General features: G+C 40.6%; 1 protein-coding gene across 3 annotated transcripts in view; it reads right to left on the bottom strand.

The window, feature by feature from the left end:
* Positions 1 to 8,754: 8,754 nt before the first annotated feature.
* The window catches only part of LOC118077036 (guanine nucleotide-binding protein G(q) subunit alpha), an 87,175-nt gene continuing 72,255 nt past the window's right edge, over positions 8,755 to 23,674 (bottom strand). For all 3 annotated transcript variants that reach the window (XM_035100329.3, XM_088653193.1, XM_088653192.1), the window contains 3 exons: positions 21,387 to 21,516; positions 11,868 to 12,021; positions 8,755 to 11,227 (listed from right to left, as the gene is read on the bottom strand). In XM_035100329.3, the coding sequence (XP_034956220.1) occupies positions 11,037 to 11,227; positions 11,868 to 12,021; positions 21,387 to 21,516 (475 nt within the window). In that variant the 3' untranslated portion in view covers positions 8,755 to 11,036. The remainder of the gene's footprint in view (positions 11,228 to 11,867; positions 12,022 to 21,386; positions 21,517 to 23,674) is intronic.

Below are 23,674 nucleotides of genomic sequence, written 5' to 3' on the forward strand. Positions count from 1 at the left end.
GTTCAGTATTAGCCAGGTGGGAACTCTTCAAGAGACAGTAACGTAATCATGGCTCCTTCTTCTTCTTTGGTGATCACTCGTATCCGAGTAAGATTGTCTTCCATAAACATGGTTTTAACAATGGGTCCGTGACTGTGGAGGCCAATTCTGGATCCACACGTCCTTCACACGTCCTTCCAGGAGGGAGTTGATCACGGTGTGGATTTGCAAAGTGTGCCTTCCTCTTAGCATGTTTCTCCCTTGCATCCTGAGATCGAGTTTCTTCAAAGCCCATGAGACCTTTGGTAAAGGCTGTTCTCCAACTGGAAAGCTCGCAGCCAGCGTTTCCCAGTTGTCAGTGCTTATTCTACATTTACAGTATTTAGATTTGCCTTGAGATAGTCTTTAAACCTCTTTTGTTGACCACCAGCATTACGCTTTCCATTTTAAAGTTTGGAATAGAGTAGTTGCTTTGGAAGACGAACATCAGGCACCCGCACAACATGACCAGTCCAACGAAGTTGATGTTGAAGAATCATTGCTTCAACACTGGTGATCTTTGCTTCTTTCAGTACACTGTTATTTGTTTGCCTGTCTTCCCAAGTGATGTGTAAAAATTTTCGGAGACACCATTGATGGAATCTTTTGAGGAGTTGGAGACGGCGTTTATAAGTGGTCCATGTTTCACAAGCATATAGTAAGGTTGGTAGTATAATAGCTTTGTAAACAAGCATTTTGGTATCCCTGTGAATATCCCGGTCCTCAAACACTCTGCACTTCAATTGGGAGAAAGCCGCACTCGCAGAGCTCAGGCGATGCTGGATTTCTGCATCAATGTTGGCCCTTGTGGAAAGGTAACTGCCTAGGTAGGAGAAGTGATCAACGTTTTCCAATGTTACACCACTGAGTTGGATTTGTGGCGCTGCAGAGGGGTTATATTGTAATTGTTGGTGCAGCACTTTGTATTTTTGGATGTTGATTGATAGGCCAAGCTTTTCGTAAGCTTCTGCAAAGATATTTAGGGTGGTTTGGAGCTCATCCTCTGAGCGTGCGCACACTACGTTGTCATCAGCATACTGAAGCTCTATGACGGAAGTTACGGTAACCTTACTTTTTGCTTTCAGCCTGCTCAGATTGCAGAGCTTTCCATCTGTTCGATATATGATTTTTGTCCGGTGGGGAGTTTCCCAAGGTGCTGGTGATGTGGCCATTTGGTTTCTCATCTACCAACTGAAATCAATTTAAGGACTCGTATCAAACCTCTAGTAGGACATGCTTAATACCATGTGACTGTTATCCTAGCATGGATCCTTTGGTTCAGCACTGGCCTTAACTTGAATCAACAGTCTGCAATGAATTGAAAACAGGTCATCAACAGATGACTGCAGTCATCTCAAAAACCAGGGATAGGGAACTGTGGCCATCCAGATGTTTTTGGAGTGACACCAGCAGCTAGCCAGCATGGCTAATAGCCAGGGATGGTGGAAGTTGTAGTCCAACAACATCTGTAGGGCCACAGGTTAGCCACCCCTGATGCAAATTCATCCTTCTAGAAGGCAGTTTGTGGCGCCAGATGTAATGTCTTAAGTAACATTTGAACCATTTTTATTGCAAGCAGAACAAAAATAGTTGCAAGTTTGATTAAAATATTGATTGAGAAAAAGTCTTGCTGTGTCATGCTAGAAGATTTTAAGTGAGGATTGCTTTTAGGCCATCAGTAATTATTAAAATGCTATGGACAAACAGCTTTAAGGGAATCAGTTGATTTTCATTATTAGTGCATTGGTCATACACTCATTTGGTTCTGTAAAATACTACTACTACATCATTTTCTATTGCAACATTATACTGTACATCAGTGGGTTTAAAACTTTTTGAGTCCAGGCTCCCTTGCAGCTTCCCTCTGGGGTGTAAGTGTCCTTTGTGAGGTGTTTCTCCTTCCTTGGAGAGGTTGGGTGGCCATCTGTCACGGATGTTTTAGCCGAGATTCCTGCATTGCAGGAGGTTGGACTAGATGACCCTTGGGACCCTTCCAACTCTTTAAGATTATATGGCTCCAAGTCTGCACATGAGTCCTGTGCTGTGTGTTTCTTGCTTTCCTTCCCTGCAATAACGTAATATTTCTGCTTCTGATCTTAATCTTGTTTTGCCCTCTCCACCCCCTGCTATGTGTGCCCTAATTTTGGGAAAGGCAGGCTGCGGCTCCCATGTGGAGTGTGCCAGCTCAGCCCTACAAGGCAGTGGTGTTGATGGGTTCCTGTTGACACACATGCGCCAAAAATTGTGCTGGAAAGGGTGTGGCAGAGAGGCAGAATGGGGAAATCCCCACTTACATGTGTAATGGCATGGAACCCCAGTGTTAAGTGGGGAGCCACAGAAAGAATGTGGTTGGCCAAGGGAGCCGTGAACTCTAAAAGGTTGAAAGGATGTACTGTATGAAGATACAATTTCCTTCTGTCTGTCCTCAACTTCCAAACATTCAGCTTTATTGGCTGTGAGCATTTACCAATACTATTAAATCTGATACAACCTGGATTAGAATTTGACCACCTGTGAGAACCATTTTTATCTTTTTTGTCAAAAAAGCAAGATGCGAGTCAGTTTCTTTTCCCTTTACATTTCAAAATTTCCATTCTGGAAAAATACATGGACAAACCACACCCTTTGCAGCAAAAGGGAAGAACCCCAGGCAGCAGGCCTAATTTCACCCAGCGTGGGTACCATTAGAGCAGGCATGTCAAACCTGCGGCCCTCCAGATGTTTTGGACTACAATTCCCATCTTCCCCAACCACTGGTCCTGCTAGCTAGGGATCATGGGAGTTGTAGGCCAAAACATCTGGAGGGCCGCAGGTTTGACATGCCTGCATTAGAGGGTTTTCCCCAAAACACACACACACCTGCTTCACACCCAACATCACACGTCTCTGGGACAGGAAGGCTCAACTGCCAATGTACAATGGGGAGCCCTAAATTGTCCCCGATTGGGCACTGACAATGGAGGCTTGCCTACTGGGTTCTGGCTGTGCTACCGAGTTCCTTGTCATCTTATTTGCCGCATGACCAGGTTCCTCAGGGGATGGGGACTACAGAATGCTCCTCTAAACAAACTACCCAGAAGGCAGGAAATTGGCTGTTGCAAACCACTAACTTCAATGTACTGCATGTGTCCATGCTACACTTTATTGAATAGACTGCTATGGATTACCCTTGAGGGCAAATGCTCTTACATTAAATCTGGTAGATTTCCATCAGCTTCTTGAAGCTGCATTTTTACTGCACTTGAGCTAGCAGTCATCTCTGTAAGTGGTAGTTGCGGTTTCAAGAAAAACCAATTACTGAGCATACAATACAAATCTATCACTCTATTAAGTCCACCACCAAAGAAAAAAATTATTCTGCCGTTACTTTTTAAAGAGGTTCTCTAGAAAACCGTTGTGTCGCATTCTAGTTTAGTTCTCTGTTAACTGCACAATTATGCATGTATGGACATACCTTGACGGTTTTTTGTGTAAACCAATCCGTTTTTATTAATCATGTAGAATAGATGTCCTCCAACGCAGAAAGGAATATTTGAACCTTTGAGCTGTTACAAATATATTCAGGATATGTTGTTCTTTACAGAGGATAAAGCATGGCACTATAAGGTAATCATTGGGATAAATGTATTTATTCCAATATTGTATTATTATTATTATTATTATTATTATTATTATTATTATTATTATTATTATTAAAAAAGCATTTAAGGAGAACAGTAAGCCAAAAGTACTTCAAGAGATGCAAATGTAAAGAAACAAAGATACTGGAGTACAAAAGTATGGCCAAAAATGTTGTAATTTTAACTAGCAAAGTCATTTGGGGAGGTTTATACAACATTAGTTCATCAAAAACTTTAAATCCCCAAATCACACACAATACATGCATTTGAAGGACATTAAGAACAAGTGCAATTTATAAAATACTGCTAAGTTAAAAGTTATGAGTCCCACCTGTTAAATCTACAGGTCCTGTAAGGCCAACTTCCAAAATGGTGGTATAAAGACACCATTAACAAATCACATCATATCCTTTGGAAAATTTCTGATGCAGCTGTATCTTTAAGCTGCCTGGAATTTTAAATCTTTCATTATCTATTTCACTTGTATCCCTTTCCCCATTTTTCAGAATTAGCTTGTTCAAACCAGATGCGCTGCCTGCAACATTGTAAAAACTGCCACCAAATGTTTAAATGAGTTGAGTTTATAGCAATAATTATAGTAACAAAATGTATACAGTAATTAGAAAGACTTTAGAAAACCATCAATTGAGGTTGAAGGAAGTCTTAGGCTGTGATAGCCCAAAATTTCAAAATGCTGTTTAAAAGGATGTTATGCTGGAAAACATGTGTAAAAACTAATTAAAAATTATTTATAAAATGAGTGACCAATTGGCATTAAGCAATTAACACAAGAAATTAATGGAACCACTCATACTTAAAGGAATAGGGACCCCTGACCATTAGGTCCAGACTCTGGGGTTAATCTCGTGTTATTGGCCGAGGGAGCCGGCGTACAGCTTCCAGGTCATGTGGCCAGCATGACAAAGCCGCTTCTAGCGAACCAGAGCAGCACACGGAAATGCCGTTTACCTTCCCGCTGTAGCGGTACCTATTTATCTGCTTGCACTTTGATGTGCTTTCGAACTGCTAGGTTGGTAGGAGCTCGGACCGAGCAACAGGAGCTCATCCCGTCGCAGGGATTCGAACCGCCAACCTTCTGATCAGCAAGCCCTAGGCTCAGTGGTTTAACCCACAGCACCACCTGGGTCATACTTAAGTGGCCACTAAATGATCAAAATGTAGCTATAATTCCCTTTCAGGATAAAGAAAAACTGTGATTTCTGGATATAACGCAGCCTGATATGGCAATTCCTCAGTGTTACGGGATTTTCTTGCCATTTCTGGGTTGCTTCAACAAATATTTTAATCGAGTCCCAGTCAGAAAGGAAACAAAATAATAAAACCCAGGTACACACCAGTAGTCAGAGCTCTGGATCAGGGCCAACTTGATTTGAAGAAAAGTGTGTAATTTCTGAATTAGCATAAGGCTATGCAAAGAATGGAAGGTACACATTTAATGCCTACTATGATGTGAGGGGTATAGGAGTGTGTTGGGAGGGCTATTACTTACAAAACTAGGATATCTGAATGTCTAGAATATAGCAGTCAGGTATATGCAACATATTTCATAATTTGATGGTGGCACTGTGATGGAATCTCAAAGACATGAACTGGCTACATTAGGGTTCTTTTTTAGCTAAGGCTGGTCTTTGGTAGGCCATGTTAACATATCGAGTACACACCATCAGTGAGACTGCCCTTGTTCTAGGTGCAGTTTGCAAGAGGGAATTTCATTAGCGCGAGCAGGTTCTGAACTCTTGGGTGCAATACTCTGCCTAAGATTTCAGATTAAAACTGCAGAGTGGTTCCCACTTCTAGCTACTCTGAAGACTGGAGAAGACACCAGGAGAAAGACCAGACCATGTGAAAAATGAGCATGTTTTAGCTGCAGTTCATTCATTTTCAGCTTAGTATTCTAGTTATAAAAAAGTGCGCCTAGACATTCCATTGTTACGCTCATAACCTAGGTTTAAAGTGCCATTTAGCTCCTAGCTTTCATATCTCGGTTACTAACACTGCACATCATTATTTAAGGAAAAATACTGTTGTGGTTGGCATGAATATATATCAAGAAGAGCAACACATCATTATAACTGAAAATATATATATATTTTTCAAGAAGAGCAACACATCATTATAATTTATTTGGGTACATTTTATTTTTTTCATGTGTGTTAACATTTGATTTTCTATCATTTCAGGCTTTTGTGAGAAATGCAAAACCAATGGGAAAAGTCAATCATTAAGTTAAAAGTAATTTGCATCTTACAACCAAAGGCTGGGAGATCCTAGAAGTCACTTAATATGCAACCCTTTCCCTCCCTGTGCGATTTTTGTTTGCAAATCATGCAGTCAGTTCCAACTTGATATTCCCACATTTTGGTTTTTTTAAAAAAAGTCTGCTCCACTTTCAAACTTGGGGTTGGGGGGAAAAACTATACTAATGTGATGGCATAACTAAAAACAAACAATTCCTATAATCTTGGCAAAGTAGTTTTGAAAAATAAAAAATGAAATGACATTGTTCATGTGCTTATCCTTCATATATCTGGAGAGCACCAGCCATCTTGTGAGAAAAGCAAGTTTTACATGTTGGTGTTTTTAAGCTACCCATGAACATCTCATATATTAATACGTTTTATGTGCTAGGACACAATTCTGTTTCTTCTGCACAAGCCCCATTGAGTTGAATGGGAGCTGCACTTGCTCATCTCCTATGATCTCTAAAAGGGATTGTGCACAACTTTATAGCTAGAGGACAGTACTCCTAATGAGCATCAAGGACACACCCTTCCAAGCAGCTTCCTTTTGGTCCATTTATGATATGCCATGTTACAATGCTTTGGCAAATATACACATCTTTTGTTAGCTTTCTTCCAGCTCCCTGCTAAGAGGCACAAATGTCAGGGCTCAAAACCTGTAAGGCATAGCAGAAAATAACCAACCATTTATGAAAGAAAAATACATCTGAGCAGTATAACTTACAAGTGGGAAGAGCAGTGTCATTTCAAAAGGAAAAATAGTGGCTGTGAGGAACTGGCACATGGCAATGTTGTAATGGCAATTCAAGGGAAGCCTGCCTCAGCACACCCAAGTCTCCCTTCTTTCAACCAACAAGATGATCCAATGCTCTAAACATTTGTCACAAGTCTTAACTTTTCCTAGAAGATGCTAGTGGTACATCAATGAGGAGTACGTCAATGTAATACAATGAGGAGACATAAGTAAACTTTGATTCCTTGTTATACAAGTTTTAAAACTCCCCCCCACCAGACCCATAATAATAATTATAATAATAAAATACTGTCACCCCAAATAATCTTTTAGACTCCTCCATTCTTTCCTTTCTGTAGCTTATTTAAAGAAATTTATTCCCTGTTAAAGAGAAGGAATGTTGTCATGCGTTCTCACATTTAGTGGGAAGAGAAATCCAGGACTGAGCAGAAGCCACCAAAATTAATGCATCACAAACCCCAGTGAAGATCACAAGTGCCTGGTCAACCACATAAAGATCTGGTAGACCTAGCTTCAGATCCAACATTGCTATATGCAGATTTGTCACGTAGCAAGTCACTACTTCAAGGTGGCTTCAGATGAGACAGATAAGCACAGCTAGCCCAACGTGGGTCACTTCTGGGTCTGGCTGTCACGGCTTGTTCATCTTCTCCAAAAAGAATCTTGCGCAGCAAAGTTTCACAGTCTGGCTGAGCTTTTTTGTCTAATCCAATGCTATTTGGAGATTCAGTTCCCATGAACATCTTACTTTATTTAAATATTCTGAGGAGACCACAGTACAAACTGAAAATAAAATGCTATTATAAATGATAAATAATAGTGTGGGGACATACTTTAGCTTGATAGAAATGAATGGCAGTTGCATAAGCAACAGTTCCTGCTGTATTATATCCATTGTTTTATAGAAAAATTAGGACAAATTTCACAATGTTGTTAGTAAAGTCTTAAGTATCATTTCCTTCCCATTCCACCAATTTTTAGTGTCTTTTCACATTCTATGCCTCTCATTTATAGTTCTGTAACATAAATACTTTTTAGAGCTGTATAAGTGGTAATTTTGCTATATATTTAAAGAAAGGCAAAACCTTTCAAATGTTACACTGTTGGGTCTGACAAACTAAATTCTGGAATATGGCATATTTAGGGAAGTAGTAATGTATGCACAATAATTTTATTTGCATAATGAACTGAGGTGGGTATTAAAACCATCTCATAAGGGCCCCCTTACATACAACCATATCTGTATCTCAGCTTCTCATCATATGCACACAATGATATAGGCACACATTGCTCACCACACATGAAAGTATAATAGTAGTATATATATGTTTGTCCCTACACTGAAGAGATGTTCATGTAGGAAGGCTGGCATGTGTGAAGCAGCACAAGAGTGGAACCAAAACAGTCCTTCCTACTCACTTTGTTGCATTTGGAGATCTATGAGATCCACGCTTGTGAATGGGTTCAATATACTGTACTCCAAGTTGTCTCATCACCACACACACAAAAGACAAGGCCAAGAAAATAGCAAGTTTGCCAGTCACACAGTTTCTGAACAGCCAGAAGTGTGTTGAACTCACACAAGATTGGTACCATATAGATCTCAACTATATGGTGACTGTAGAGCAGGCATCCCCAAACTGCAGCCCTCCAGATGTTTTGGCCTATAACTCTCATGATCCCTAGCTAACAGGACCAGTGGTCGGGGAAGATGGGAATTGTAGTCCAAAACATCTGGAGGGCCAAAGTTTGGGTATGCCTGCTGTAGAGCATAACCTGGTGGTTAAAAGAAGAAGAAAAAAGTTTGCAAAGTCAGGGAGGTAAACCAACCTTCTTTTCATTTACCAAAGATCAATGCAGCCCAGCAGCACATTTTCTTCTAAGAAAGCTACCTCAAGAGTGAAACCTTCTGAAAACTTGTATAGAAACATCAATGACTTTGTGTGTGCGTGTGTGTTTTCAGTCCACTTCTTTTCAGGCTGTGCAAGTGATTTGACACAGCACGATGCTAGTACCGCTCTGCACTATAATAATTATTTTTGTAAATAAAAATAAAAAACCCTAGTCAGAAATAAACTGACAAAAATTACATTCTTCTCTCTTAAAAAAGTAAATAAAATAACATTATTTAAAATGTGAATTATCTATAAGACATACATTACAATTACATAGATACATATCAATACAGCACATTCAATCTGCCAAAAATTAATGATTACAAAGCCAATATGGATGCTGCCATATATATATATATATATGTATATGTTTTTTTTGTGTATGTATGTGTGTGTGTACAATGATTATAGCATTCATAATTGCACTATACCTACAACCATTTTTAAATTACAAGATGTTTCATTATGAGGGAACAAAAGCAGCTCAACTTTTCATTAATTTTAATGGGAAAAAGTTAAGTGTGAACAGCATCTCATTAAAAATCATTGAGAAGTATCCACCAAGCACGGGTGCACTAACACTCACACTCATTGTAAATGGGAATCAGTGCCACTGAAAATAATGCTTGGTAGATTGCAGCCACAGTTAAACCTTGGTACTAAATCAGTACACCATTCTCACTGCCCCTCTGCCACAAATGCTGCTGCTGAGCTACAGTTTCTACTAAAGGGCTGCAACATGGCATTTTAGAAAAAGTTAGTCAATTTCACATATGCTCTTTCTAACCTTCATACACAATTTTGCAATCTGACAGTAATCTTATTTACACAAAGCCTAACAATTATATTTCAATCCATGATGTGAAAGAGATACTCATCAAGGCATATGCAGTCTTATCTCTCCACCCTTTATATTGTTAAAAATAGGTATACTTACAATCCCATACTTGCATAGCTGCCAAGTTTTCCCTTTTCTTGTGAGGAAGCCTATTCAGCATAAGGGAAAATCCCTTAAAATAAGGGATAACTTGGCAGCTATGTACTTGTCTACTCAGAATAAATTGCGCTCAATGGGACATGCGCATAGGGCTGCAGCCTTCACCTTCCGACATGTTTCCCCCCAGTCATTTCACATACAGTAACAATTCTAAGGCCAGGTCCTATTTAGAAATCCCCAAATAAACCAATTAAGCAACCATATCAAGGATGTTTTACTTCCAATTTTGTGTTTTTCAATTAAGAAGAAGAAGAAAGAAATACTGTGGAATGCTATGTCACCTACACAAGAGTAAAACTGACTTTGAATTAGCAGGCCGTATGTATGTAGCACCAAATAAAATTTTCACTCACACTGCAGCAGTTTTTGGCATTGACAAAGGAATGCTTCCCAATACAAACAGGGAACAGAGAAGCTGAACTCTAGCTGCTTCAACATTTGGCTGTCATCTGGAACAGACAGATTCCCAATCAGTTAACTTGACCTTTAAAATCAGTAACTTACACTTTCATATATATTTTTAAAGCCAGATCTGGCAATGTAAAACCTGGTAGACAGTAAAAATAGGCTTGAAATGGTGAGAGAAATCGAGAAGGTCTGATTAATTAAAATAAAAAACAAAAACTTCCAGGCTACTGTAGTGTCCATGACATCTGTTTGGCATCTGTGATTAGGAAGCAATAAAAATAAAAAAGTGGGAGGATAAATTTTGTTATGGCACATGGAAATTTAAAAAGCTATCCTATTTCCTTATTTGCTTTTGTGTCTTAGTTGTGTGTTCTGCACAGTTTGCCAAGTTTCCATGAGAAAATTAAAGGCAAATTCTGTAACACTGCTACAATTCATGTTGCCACTGAACAACACTCCCTAGCCTTCAGTGCAAAGACAGTACCAAGAAGCAGATGTATTTGACATCTCTGCCAAAAAGTAAATGAAATACAAAAGAAAGTTAAGCGCATCAATACTTTTGATCCTTCCAAAAATAGTTACTGAAAAATCAGAACAACTGATGGCTTAAATTCTAGAGAGAGCTTTTCGCTGACCATATCGCTATAGAGGAAATGAAAGAATGAAACTTGGGTAAAAGGCCACTGTACCTCTTAAGACAAGAGGGGAGAGACACCAACTTAAGACATAGACCAAGAGGGAGGAGAGACCAACTTGATTTTGCTTCAGTAACAAACAAACAAAGATCATCCAAGTCCTATCCTTTGTGTGTGCACGACTGAGAATTTAACACACATCGAGTCACAAAGTTTTGACTTAAAAAATGAGGAAATGTGCTGTGAATGTAGTTCAGCATCTTTTGTTTTTCCTCCGCAATGTTTAAATAAAATCATATTTACTATAAACCCTGTGAACATTCACAGAGTCCAGGCCAGTAATAAATTAGTATTATGCAGATCGTTTTCACAGATAATACAGTCCCTCTTGAATATCTTCCATTGCCCAAAGGGGGAATAAGGGGTGGTAGAGACTTTAGAGGCACAGTTAGACCAAGTTGTACTCCTTCAGGTTCAACTGTAGGATAGTGTCTTTGACAGCAGCAAAGACAAACCGGATGTTCTCCGTGTCTGTGGCACACGTGAAGTGGGAGTAGATAATTTTTTCACTCTCTGGATTCAGGTCAACAAACATCTTCAGGATGAACTCCCTTGCCGCTTGTGCATCCCGCTGAGGTCCTGTTATAATAGAAACAACATCAACAGATGTTCAAATCAGAAAGTGATAAACATTGAAAATGTAAAGTGACAGTAGGAACATTCTACCATATGTGGTGGTCTTGTAGTGTTATTTAAGACTATTGGGAATTAATCCATAATGAATTGGGGGGAAATGTTTAAAAGATCCTTTCCTAAAAACCCAGGTATATCTTCCAGGTATAATAATGACAGCAATCCCCCCCCACCAAACAAGTGAGTCTACTGATGTATGCTACCACGAATGTGCGAATTTTATTTGCACAAAAGTGGAGAACAGATGCATTTCCAACAAAAGAGGAGTGGCATCATAAACTGTTGGAATGTGCAGAACTAGCGGGTATGACTAGTAGAATAAGAAACACAGATTTAAAGAAACATAAAGAGGATTTGATGCTATATATAGAATACATGAAAAATTATTATAACAGGACAATCAACTTGGCAGGGTGATATAATTCAGCAAATAAGTTATTACATGAGATAAGGAGAAGGAAAGAGAAAAATTTAGAAGAACAAGATTAAGGGATAGGTTGGGAATAGAGAGGAAACCATGGAAGGAGTGGAAGGGAAGTATATGAAAAGAGGTTTACTTGTCTTAGGAAGCTAGGTTCTCTCTTACCATCATACTCGGGGAAATAGTCAACTAGATGTGAGTACATTATTTTCTCTTCTAGAAGATCTTTCTTATTTAAGAACAGAATGACTGAAGAGTTCTGAAACCAGGGATATGTGATAATTGTCCTAAACAATGCTTTGCTTTCCTCCATTCGATTCTGAGAGGGAAAATATAGAATTAAATGAGAGAGTAACACAATTCACACATACACGTTAACTATAATAAATGTTCCAAGGGCATAATCTGTAAATTAAACATATTGTATTAGGTAAGTTTCTCAAAAAATGTAGCTCTGATTACATTATTAGACTCAATGCAGTGAAAGAGCCTTTTTGGTGGTAGCACAGCAGCTGTGGAATGACCCCCCCCTACTGAAGTGCATCTTGCCTAAACCTTTTGTCAGGCTTTCAAAGGGTTAAGATTATTATGCTTTTTAAAAATGTGTGTGTGTGTGTGTGTGTGATTTTTGTTGTAAATTGGACTTTGACAGTTTTTTGTGAAGAGCTGTATAGAAATATCTTAATAAATCAATCAATTCATAATCAATTAGAAACGAGCTGGGAGCTTGCATGCTCCCTCTTCCTCTCTTCTTGCACAGGGCTTCATTTTCTTGCTTAGGAGTATGTGAGGTTCTTGGTGCCTCAGCATATACTTTATCAATACAGTGAATTTGCTGAGTCCGGCTCACTTATTTCCCTCTGCCCCCTCCCTCGCTGGGATCCTGGAGGTAGGCCACTAGCCCAAACCAAAGAGATGATCAATACAACAGAGGTGCATGATCTGGCCCTATGTAGAGAAAGTATGAGCTTTTCTCCTGGATATTTTAAGTATAACTCCTTACACTAGCCAGTGGAGACTGCTAATTCTAGGGATGCCAAACTTAAGCAGATGTGACATAAGTTGTTTTGATTCAACCACAGAACAATGAAGATAAAGAAACTGTCTTAAGATGAAAATGAAATATTCTCTTGGCTACAAACTACTGTATACACACTATGCATGCCAAAGAACACTGAATTGTTCATCAGAGTAAACATTATACTTATTCTTCCATTTACTTATATACTGCCACATCTACATCCAAGGGCTTTTAGAATGGCATTCTGGAGTAAATGTTGCATTCAAATAATAGTCACCTAAAGTCTTAGAGCTCATCTCGACTAGGTCCTTGATTTCACATTTATAAAAAAATAAATCCCACAAGTGTTACGCTGCTTACGCACAGTGATATCACTGCTACTCATTATTCCAGGTATGGATGCTCGTCCTTGATAAATAAAGTAATTGTGATGCATAAGGAAATCATAGAAACAGTATTTTAAACTGTTTCACTTATACTCACATGTGCTATTACTAAGATGTCACAATACTAAACTGGATCTGAAACATGGGCAACTTGAGAAGTGGTCTTGTATCAGAAACCATCAATTTCTGTATGCATATTTGTAATAAAAAAATGGTTTGCCCAGAATACTAACAGGTGGCTTTACGTGAGGAGGGCAGGATCTTAAAATCTTACCAACTCCTGGGGGGCTTGAAAGATAACACTGAAAGCAGCTGTGGAAAAAATGTCTGGTGTAGAAACAGATTTATTTCTTGTATCTAACTGAAAAATTTAACAGCTAAAAGAAATGAAGCAGACTCAGGCAGGGAGCCGACCAATAAAGAGGATGTCATTGCAAATTCAGAAAATCCACAGCAAAAATTATGAACAGCTGGCTGATGATCATGCAAAAAATGTGGAATGTGCACCCAAACCTGTCAACACCCAGTCACCATCTTGATGGTTAGTCAACTGAATAAAGAAAAAGTCAGCCTGTTTTAAGTTGGGCTTATCTACACTGAATGAAATTTAGCTTGCCGTATCTAAATCAGAGGTTTTGTTCAATAGCTCCATCAGTAATGGTTTTTACTAAAAAGTAACAATTAAAAGGGACGCGGGTGGCACTGTGGTCTAAACCACTGAGCCTTGGGCTTGCCGATTGGAAGGTTGGCAGTTTGAATCCCCACAACGGGGTGAGCTCCCGTTGTTCGGTCCCAGCTCCTGCCAACCTAGCAGTTTGAAAGCACATCCAAGTGCAATGAGATTAATAGGTACCACTCCGGAGGGAAGGTAAATGGCGTTTTCGTGAGCTGCTCTGGTTTCGCCAGAAGCGGCTTAGTCATGCTGGCCACAGTACCTGGAAAACCTGCCTGCGGAGAAACGTCGGCTCCCTCGGCCAGTAAGGCGAGATGAGCGCCGGAACCCCAGAGTCGTTCGCGACTGGACTTAACTGTCAGGGGTCCTCTACCTTTACCTAACTTACTAGTACAAACACAGAACCTATTCTATATGTTCAAAAGTGCCAGTGGTATGGGGCGTGCACCCATTTTAAAATTTCTTATAAAGTTGAGTTTTATCCCCAGATAAAAATGCTAGTATTTACTACATGTGTCAGGACAACAGGCCTGAACCAAAGTCCTTTGAAGCAGTTACACAACTAGAAAAAAAATTCTGAACAGGAAATGCTACAGCATGTGGGGAGTAGAGGAATCAGTCAATTTCACGTTCCAGGTACAACAGTGCTCTTCTTTATCACCTCAACAGCAGATTCACACATTCAGGTGCATCACTAGTATCAAACAACTGAAATGCTTCTAGTGTTGTACTTGGGGTGGGGTGGAATGATCTGAAAGCTCCGTTTTTACACATGCAAATTACAGCTGGATTTTACAGTCACCATGGGAGAGGTTCACACGGGCTGCCAGCCCTCAAGCAGCGTGTGGCGCTGCAGGCAGACTGCTCTCCTGGCTATGTGCACGCGAACCTTCCATTTGTCTGAAGCAGTACAAAAGCAGAGTGGGTACACTGGAATGGCAAAGGCCTTAGAGCAGGCATGTCAAACTTGCGGCCCTCCAGATGTTTTGGACTACAATTCCCATCTTCCCCAACCACTGGTCCTGCTAGCTAGGGATCATGGGAGTTGTAGGCCAAAACATCTGGAGGGCCGCAAGTTTGACATGCCTGCCTTAGAGGAATTCCAAGCTAGGACCTTATGGAATTTTCAAGAATGCAGACGCCTAGGAAGGCTACAGAGTGTGGGGGCCCCAGGCTATCCCAAGGGGGCCCCAGGTGAAAATTGCATGAATGGGGGGCCACGGCACAAGACTCAGAGGCCACAGAGGGAAGTGAAGAAAGCAGAGAAGTGACCATGAAAAAAAGGAAAGGAAACAGAAAACAGAGAATTAGAGTAAACAGAGAAGTGACGTTGCTTCCCAGTGGATGGAGTGCCACGCGTGCTCTGCAGCAACTTGCTGCCACTTCCTTCTGCCTCCCACTTCCGCACTCCAACCCTCCCTGCACCAAGCTGCCCGCATCTCGTTTGTCACAGGTAAGGTGTGTGACTGCAGCAGTATTAGCGTGGGGGACGCGGTTTCTTTGTGCAAGTATTACTGCGAAAGTATGTTACTGCATGCAAGAGGTACTCAGCCAAACCTGGAATCACCTTAACATACTGACAGAGGGGACCTTCAGTTATCCCTCACAGCAATAGAACCAGATATAAAAAAGATTGTTTCTGGTCATCAAGCACAAGGGTCACATTGATCGAGAAATACTTAAAGTATAAATTTTGAATTGTATTTTGTAAAAACTATAAAAATATAAGTAAAACATGTTCTATTTACAAACAAAACATTTAAATACAGTGGTAACTTGGGTTAAGAACTCAATTTGTTCTGGAGGTCTGTTCTTAACCTGAGATACCACTTTAGCTTTACCTCCTGCTGCCGCTGCATGATTTCTGTTCTCATCCTGAAGCAAAGTTCTTAACCCGAGGTACTATTTATGGGTTAGCGGAGTCTGTAACCTAAAGCGTCTATAACCCGAGGTACCTTTTTATCACTAGGACCGGGGAGGAGGGGCACAGGAAGGAAACAAGGTCGGAAGAGGGCCATAGTTGGGAAAAGGTTGAGAAATACTGCTGAGATGATTTGTAGAAAGAAAGAAAGAAAGAAAGAAAGAAAGAAAGAAAGAAAGAAAGAAAGAAAGAAAGAAAGAAAACTTACAAATAGCTTTTGGGTGCCCTGAAAGGAAAGAATGCACAACCATATCTGTTGCATCCTAAAGTTTCAATAAGAAAGCGCAACTAGCACGCAGCATTTCAGCTGTGAGACTGTCACAGAATTATTTGTCCCCTTGGATAATTTCTGAATGCATTTTCTTTTTTTGTTAACTGATGAGAGACTGATAAATCTTTTAATACAACACTAACCTGAATGGAGGTTAATCCAGAGATTTATACTACAATCCAGAGGATTATAGCACCATCTAGTGTTCAATTAACATAAATTAAATGCCACCCTTATTTGTAATCCACTATTAGGTGGATTACACAGAGCCTAGGGCTTGCTGATCAGAAGGTCGGTGGTTCAAATCCCCACGACAGGGTGAGCTCCCGTTGCTCGGTCCCAGCTCCTGCCAACCTAGCAGTTCGAAAGCACGTCAAAGTGCAAGCAGATAAATAGGTACCACTACAGCGGGAAGGTAAACAGCATTTCCGTGTGCTGCTCTGGTTCGCCAGAAGCGGCTTAGTCATGCTGGCCGCAGTACCTGGAAGCCATCGCAACCCCAGAGTCGGTCATGACTGGACCCAATGGTCAGGGGCCCCTTTACCTTTACTAGGTGGATACCTGCCCATCTGGTATCTGTTGCATACCAAAACTTCACTCAATACTGAAAGAAGAATTTGGGTTGGTTCGGGACCCATTTAGACAGACATTTACACATCAACATTTTCATACTACTGTTTTAGCTTTAGCTTGTCACGTTCATCACAACATAATGGTGTAAGCAAACACATTTATACCCAAACACTACACATTCTCCTGCCAACCTAGCAGTTCCAAAGCACGTCAAAGTACAAGTAGATAAATAGGTACCACTACAGTGGGAAGGTAAACGGCATTTCCGTGTGCTGCTCTGGTTTGCCAGAAGCGGCTTTGTCATGCTGGCCACATGACCTGGAAGCTGTACGCCGGCTCCCTCGGCCAATAACGCAAGATGAGCGCCGCAACCCCAGAGTCAGTCATGACTAGACCTAATGGTCAGGGGTCCCTTTACCTTTTACACTACTCATTAGCTATAATATTTTGTTACAACTAATATCTGTCATGTGTTTATGTATCCTATATTATCCTAAAGGATATAAACTGAATCCTTGAGGAAATAAAAATAATTACTGTAAACTACTTTGTACAGTAGGTATTCACATGAATTCAGTTATTCTAACAGCTAAATTGCTTCTTGTACCTCGCATAAATATGTGAAATCTGAAATTTATGAACGAAAATGTCAAATTTCATTTGCACGCACACATACACACACAGAATTTTGCACCCACAAACATGCAAACCACACAATAGTTACATACACTTCTCACTACACTCCAATATTTCAGTTATCTTGCCTTTTCTGATCAGGGAAATTTTGGATTTGAATAAGCTTTAAATCACTCAGTGCAAAATGTCTGAATCCTTTACGTTTCTCTCTATTGTGAGGAATAATATACTATAAAATTGATGTAATTTTAGCTATTCCAAGTACCAGCGAAATTAATGAACTAAACACGCCTGGTATTCTGTCACTTAAGAATCATTCAGTTGTTCAAAATATGCCAAACATAAACCAGTAAAACCTTACTACTTTCATTCTTTGGCATTAAGCATTTTCACTGTACATATACATTGAACAAAAGTCTGCCCCATTAAGATTTGTGGAACTTACAACTAAGTTAATAGAGAACTGAATATTTCACCAAGAGTCATAGAGCAAAGAAAATTTTGGAGTGCATTATCAGGTTACAGGCAACAAGCAACGCGAAGTAATAACACAGTCTTGAGCCAGGAGGTAAAGCAGCTGATGCAGATTCTCAAAAAGTCAAAAATTCACTGATGGTCTTCCTTTATTAACAACTTTGAGATCCAAAGGACCAGGTGCACAGCCTGGGGGTCATTTTGGACTCACAGGTGTCCATGGAGACACAGGCTAATTCTGTGTCCAGTGAAGCTGTCTTCCAGCTCCACAAGGTACACCAGCTGAACCCTATCTGCTTGCACACTGTCTCACTAGAGTAGAGTGGTGCATGCTCTGGTTATCTCCCACTTAGATTACTTACTTCAATGGGCTCTCTGTGGGGCTACCTTTCAAGGTGACTCGGAAACTACAACTAATCCAGAATACAGCAGCTAGACTGGTGACTGTGAGCGCCCAGTGGGACCATATAACACCGGTCCTGAAGGATCAACGTTGGCTCCCGGTATGTTTCTGAGCACAATTCAAAGTGTTGGTGCTGAACTTTAAAGCCCTAAACGACCCAGGCCCTGAAGGAGCGTCTCCACCCTCATCATTCAGCCTGGACACTGAGGTCCAGTTCCGAGGGCCTTTTGACATGTGAAAAGTGAAGTTACAGCGAATCAGGCAGAGGGCCTTCTTGGTAGGAGGACTGGGCAATACCAGCTTTGCAACATCGTGGTGGGGTATCATCAGTCAAACATCACGGTTTGGTGATATACCATGATGTTGAAAAAACAAGATGCATTGGCCTCAGCCCGCGAGGCGCCAGGTGAAACTGCTTCAGCTCTCACTGCGGGACCTGAGGTGGTTTCACCCCAGTGCCTCACAGGCTGGGACAAAGCAGCTTGTTTGCACGGCACAACTGGGGCACGGAAGGGCTCCCAATCCCCAACTGAGCCAGCCCTGGTGCTCCTCCTGCTCACGTGCAAGCCTGTGCTGGGCTGGGGGCTCCTTTAATTGCTTGGTGTGCTCCCCTCAGCTGAGCAGTTTCACAGAGCCTCAAGCTCTCTGCTGGCTTACGGGAGCCAGCGCTGGGCTGGGGTATCCTTTAACTCAAGGTTTCCCAAACTTGGGTTTCCAGCTGTTTTGGGACTACAACTCCCATCATCTCTTGCTAGCAGGACCAGTGGTCAGGGATAATGGGAACTGTTGTCAAAGAACAGCTGGAGCTCCAAGTTTGGGAACCCCGGCTTTAACTGCTCGGCTAAGGAAAGTGGCAACCGCGTACCCCACAGCCGAGCAGTTTAAATATGCAGAGGGAGGAACAAGCTGTATCGGCACCTCAACGATGTAGCTTGTTTTCCCCTCTGCGCCATATGAGGGCAGAGCGGGGTGGCAGTTTCACTCAACGGTGAAACTGCTGCCACTCCCGAGTCCCTCTGCAAGCAGCACCCACTAGAGGAAGTCAAGATTCCGGAGTCCCTCCAGCAGGAGCTGCTAGCAGAGGGACTCCGGAGCAGGGGCAGTTTCACCAGCGATACACCGCTGAGAGAAGCTGACATCGTGGTCTGCTCCTGGGTGAGATATTGATATATGATGGATAGGGCAATGTAGCTAAGAGGTCCTCTTTTTATAAAGTATTTAAAATAAAGTATTGAAGAAGGAATGCAGCAGAGCAACAACGTATTGTTTAATCTAATAATTTAATTATGAGATTAAAAGTTGAAACAGATGCAGAGTAGGATTATACTATATCATATGTTTCTCTTAGTGGTGATAAAGGATAAAGTGTCATCAATTTTCCTTTTGTGTTGAGATTTTCATAAAGGCTCTTGACTCAAAACTGATTCATGAGTATGGAAAATGAAGTCCACCCAGCCTTAAACAAATACTGTATGAAAAAACTGCCCTGAGACCTTTGAGTATAGGGTGGTATATAAATTCAATAAAGGAGGAGGAGGAAATGTTTTTTTAAGCCAACCTTTGTTGTATTATACATGCCTCAAACTTGAAGTATGACTAATGTGTTTAAAATCATATCATAAATTAACAAGTTCCCTTACACATAATGACTTCCTTGGTAAGTGCTTTCCAGGCTATATTATCTCTGTGCACATTTGCATTTAAATGTGATTCAATCTTGCAGAAAGAAAAACTACATAGAAGAAAAAGGAAACACCCAGCTAATCAGAGATACATGTGTGCCTAAATGGGATGGTTCATTGCAGAAGTCCCTAGTTCAAAAAACATTGCGAGTTGGATACAGATTTCTTCCTGCTATCAGGAAGTTCCCCTCACCGTAGCTCTACTCAAGGAATGTGGCCCTGCTAGTGGAGACAAATGACCTTTACCTAATTTTCCGCTCTAGCTCCTCAACCCTGCGCCCCAAAAGCAGGGTCCTATGTAGTAAAATACAACCATCAGAAAACAGTAATTAATACATATAGAACTAAATTACCTAAATCCCCCCAAAACACAGTCCAGCAGGAAGTGATATAAAAAATTTTGGGTTCCAAATCTATTCCCCCCCCCCAAAGCCCAGATAAACAGATGTGTCTTTAGCCAATGGTGAAAAGGTTGTCAACATAGAGGACTAATACACTTTCCCAGGAAAGGAGCTCCACAATTGGAGCACTTCCACCAAGAAGGCTCTGTTTTGCGTTACTGTGCCACAAGCCACAATTCTTGATGAAACCACAAGGAGGGCCTCAAAACATCGGCTGGCAGCTATTGGCTGAGAAAGTGACTAGGATTACAAGCCCCAGCATCCCCTGGGCTACAGTAGGAATACAGAAGGAATAGTCTGGGAAGGGAGGCAGAAGTGTAGAAAGTGTGCACTGTGTGATGAACACACATGGGTCAAATTGCCCTAATGTGATATACATAAAATATTATTACCGGTATTTTTATCTTGTACTTCTGTGTTACTCCTCTTTACAGTTTGATAAACAAGAGTAATCTGAGCAAAGCTTGTTATAATATGCTGCTATAAAAGTATCAATTACATGAAATGAATAGACATTTATTTGAACAGAGCTATGCAAAGGACACGGGTGGCGCTGTGGGTTAAACCACAGAGCCAAGGGCTTGCCGATCAGAAGGTCGGCGGTTCGAATCTCTGCGACGGGGTGAGCTCCCGTTGCTCAGTCCCTGCTCCTGCCCACCTAGCAGTTTGAAAGCACGTCAAAGTGCAAGTAGATAAATAGGTACCGCTCTGGTGGGAAGGTAAACGGCGTTTCCGTGTGCTCCTCTTTTTCACCAGAAGCGGCTTAGTCATGCTGGCGACATGACCTGGAAGCTGTATGCCAGCTCCCTCGGCCAATAACGCGAGATGAGCGCTGCAACTCCAGAGTTGGTCACGACTGGACCTAATAATGGTCAGGGGTCCCTTTACCTTTATGCAAAGGATAAGATAGATATCCATCCTCTTCCTTGACTGGGGGAATTGTGAACAGGGATTTCATAAAGCCATAAAACATCAAACAAAAACAACAAGAGACTCAACAACTCCTCAAAAGTCCAATGTAATAAAATGTCTCAGCCAATTTGCAAAAGACCATGGAAGAACCATCTTGACAAACTTCTTTGAGCAGGGTCTTCCACAATAGGGGTGATACCACAGAAAAGCCCCTGCTCGTAACTATCTGCATAGCCTCAGAATGCCATGGGAAAATGTCAGCACCTGGGCAAATTCATATGGGAGCCTTAAATTACTTCTCAAGTAATGGTGCATTTTAAAAATTACTTACCTCATTGTCTGATTCCACAAGTACTTGATCATATTCACTAAGGGCTACTAGAAACATGATAGAGGTGACATTTTCAAAGCAGTGTATCCATTTTCTTCGCTCTGATCGCTGCCCCCCCACATCCACCATTCTGTAATAATAGCAAAATACATGGGTCAAAAGGTAAGATATAAAAAGCATGGTATTATTTACATCATTGCAATCAATTAGAAAGGCATTGGATCCCACCAAATATACACTGGCATTCCATCCACATTTAAATGGAAACAGGTGTGAGTTCTATATCATGAGTAAACTACAAGAGGAGGACCAGCTTGAGGAGTCAGCCAGTCTGTACCAGCCCAGTAATAACCAAACATACCTAAATAGAAGTTCAGTGAGATTATTCCACAATAAATTGAGTAAAGGTGCAGCCTTAAGAATTCTGATCATTAATGCCTCAAAGTACACCTTGAATAAAGTTATGGAAAATATCTGGCTTACAGAAATGTTGCATCAAATATTGACACCTGCTTTGCTTGAGCATGAGGTGTCCTTTAGAAGTAAAATTGGGATATAAAAGATTCTGACAACCACTGTGAACGTGTAAATCTTGGAAATGTGTGTGGAACAAAAGCCAGCATGTGGTCTATCTACTTCACTGTTGCATTTGTTTTATTTGAAGGAGGACGACCCTGTGTGAGTCTGAAGCTTGTAACCCCCCCCCCCCCCCAATTCTCATTCTGGTGCGGCTGCAGGAAAGAGATGGAACTTTCTCTTCATTTTTGATTAACTAAAATTTAGGATAACATCCAAACCCTAAACTGTGGTTAATCTTGGTTATGGTTCATTTGGAACAAACTGGTTTAATAAACCACAATTTGAAGATGTCTTATTTTAGTAAACAATCATAGCTCTGTTCTTGCAATATGAAAGCTCAGTTTACTATTGTGTGAGAATGCAGCCTATATTTTACATTAAAGGTAAAGGACCCCTGACAGTTAAGTCCAGTCACGAACAACTCTGGGGTTGCGGCACTCATCTCACTTTACTGGCCGAGATAGACAGTTTTTCCAGGTCATGTGGCCAGCATGACTAAGCTGCTTTTGGCGCAACGAGACCAGAGCAGCACACTGAAATGCCGTTTACCTTCCCACCAGAGCGGTACCTATTTATCTACTTGCACTTTGACGTACTTTCGAACTGCTAGGTTGGCAGGAGCTGGGACTCAAAAACAGGAGCTCATCCCGTCGCGGGGATTTGAACTGCCAACCTTCCGATCGGTAAGCCCTAGGCTCAGTGGTTTACACCACAGCGCCACCTGGGTCCCATATTTTACATTAGTCTGTAACAAAATAGTATGCATATTATGAAATACTCTCTTTTTTTTCAAGAGAAAGCTAGCATTCAAACACATTATATAATTATATGGGGGGATCTAAAGCAGGAAAACTGAATAATGGAATAGAGATGATGGGGAATACTGCACAGATCTGACAAATAACCTTTGTTAGCTAGACTATAATTCCTAAAGATATTTAAGAAGAAATTTAACAAAAAGTTATAATGTTTAGAATGCATAATGCACCGAAATCAGGATTTCAGCTTTTGTTGAGAGGCACTGGTACCCCAGACATCACGGTGCAGGAGACCTATTCATTACTTTTAGTTCAAGTAAAAAAGTTTCTGTGCAAGTTGTTATAAACACATTATAGCTAATTATAATTGGCATTTTAAAAGATTCAAAATGAAACTTTCTGCTTGATATGGTAAACAGTCTGCTCCTTTAAAACAGATTATGATAATATTCTGAAATCTTTTAAACATGCACAGCTAATGTCAGCATAATAAGGTTGTAAAACGCATAAAATGTGGAGATTTCTGTTCACTAACAAGTTATTATTTTTAAAGTTTGTTTTTAAAAAACTAAAGAGGAGGCAGAATTTGTAGTGAGGATTTTATACCAGCAACTGGTTAGTGGATGTAATAGATTGATATAAATTTGCAGGTGCAGGGGCACTTCTTTTCATTTTAAAAAACGGGTGTTTGTTTGAAACTTATATTTAGATTGTACATTCAAGTGTATGTATGTTACGTTAATACGGTACGTTGATGCAAGTAAATCCCTTCTCTACCCCACATTCTTGAACAATGTAAAGTAAGACAATATTTATACTGTCCTGAGGTGGTGACGATTGCAGGTTGACAATAGTTTCCCTGAATGTGTATCCAAATGAAAATTGGTGTTACCATTTTTAAAAAACGAAAGGGAAGAAATTCTTCAAAATTAACATTTTCTCACATGCTTA

The sequence above is a fragment of the Zootoca vivipara genome, chromosome 10 (assembly GCF_965207765.1).
Source record: "Zootoca vivipara chromosome 10, rZooViv2.hap1.1, whole genome shotgun sequence".
Taxonomy (NCBI): domain Eukaryota; kingdom Metazoa; phylum Chordata; class Lepidosauria; order Squamata; family Lacertidae; genus Zootoca; species Zootoca vivipara.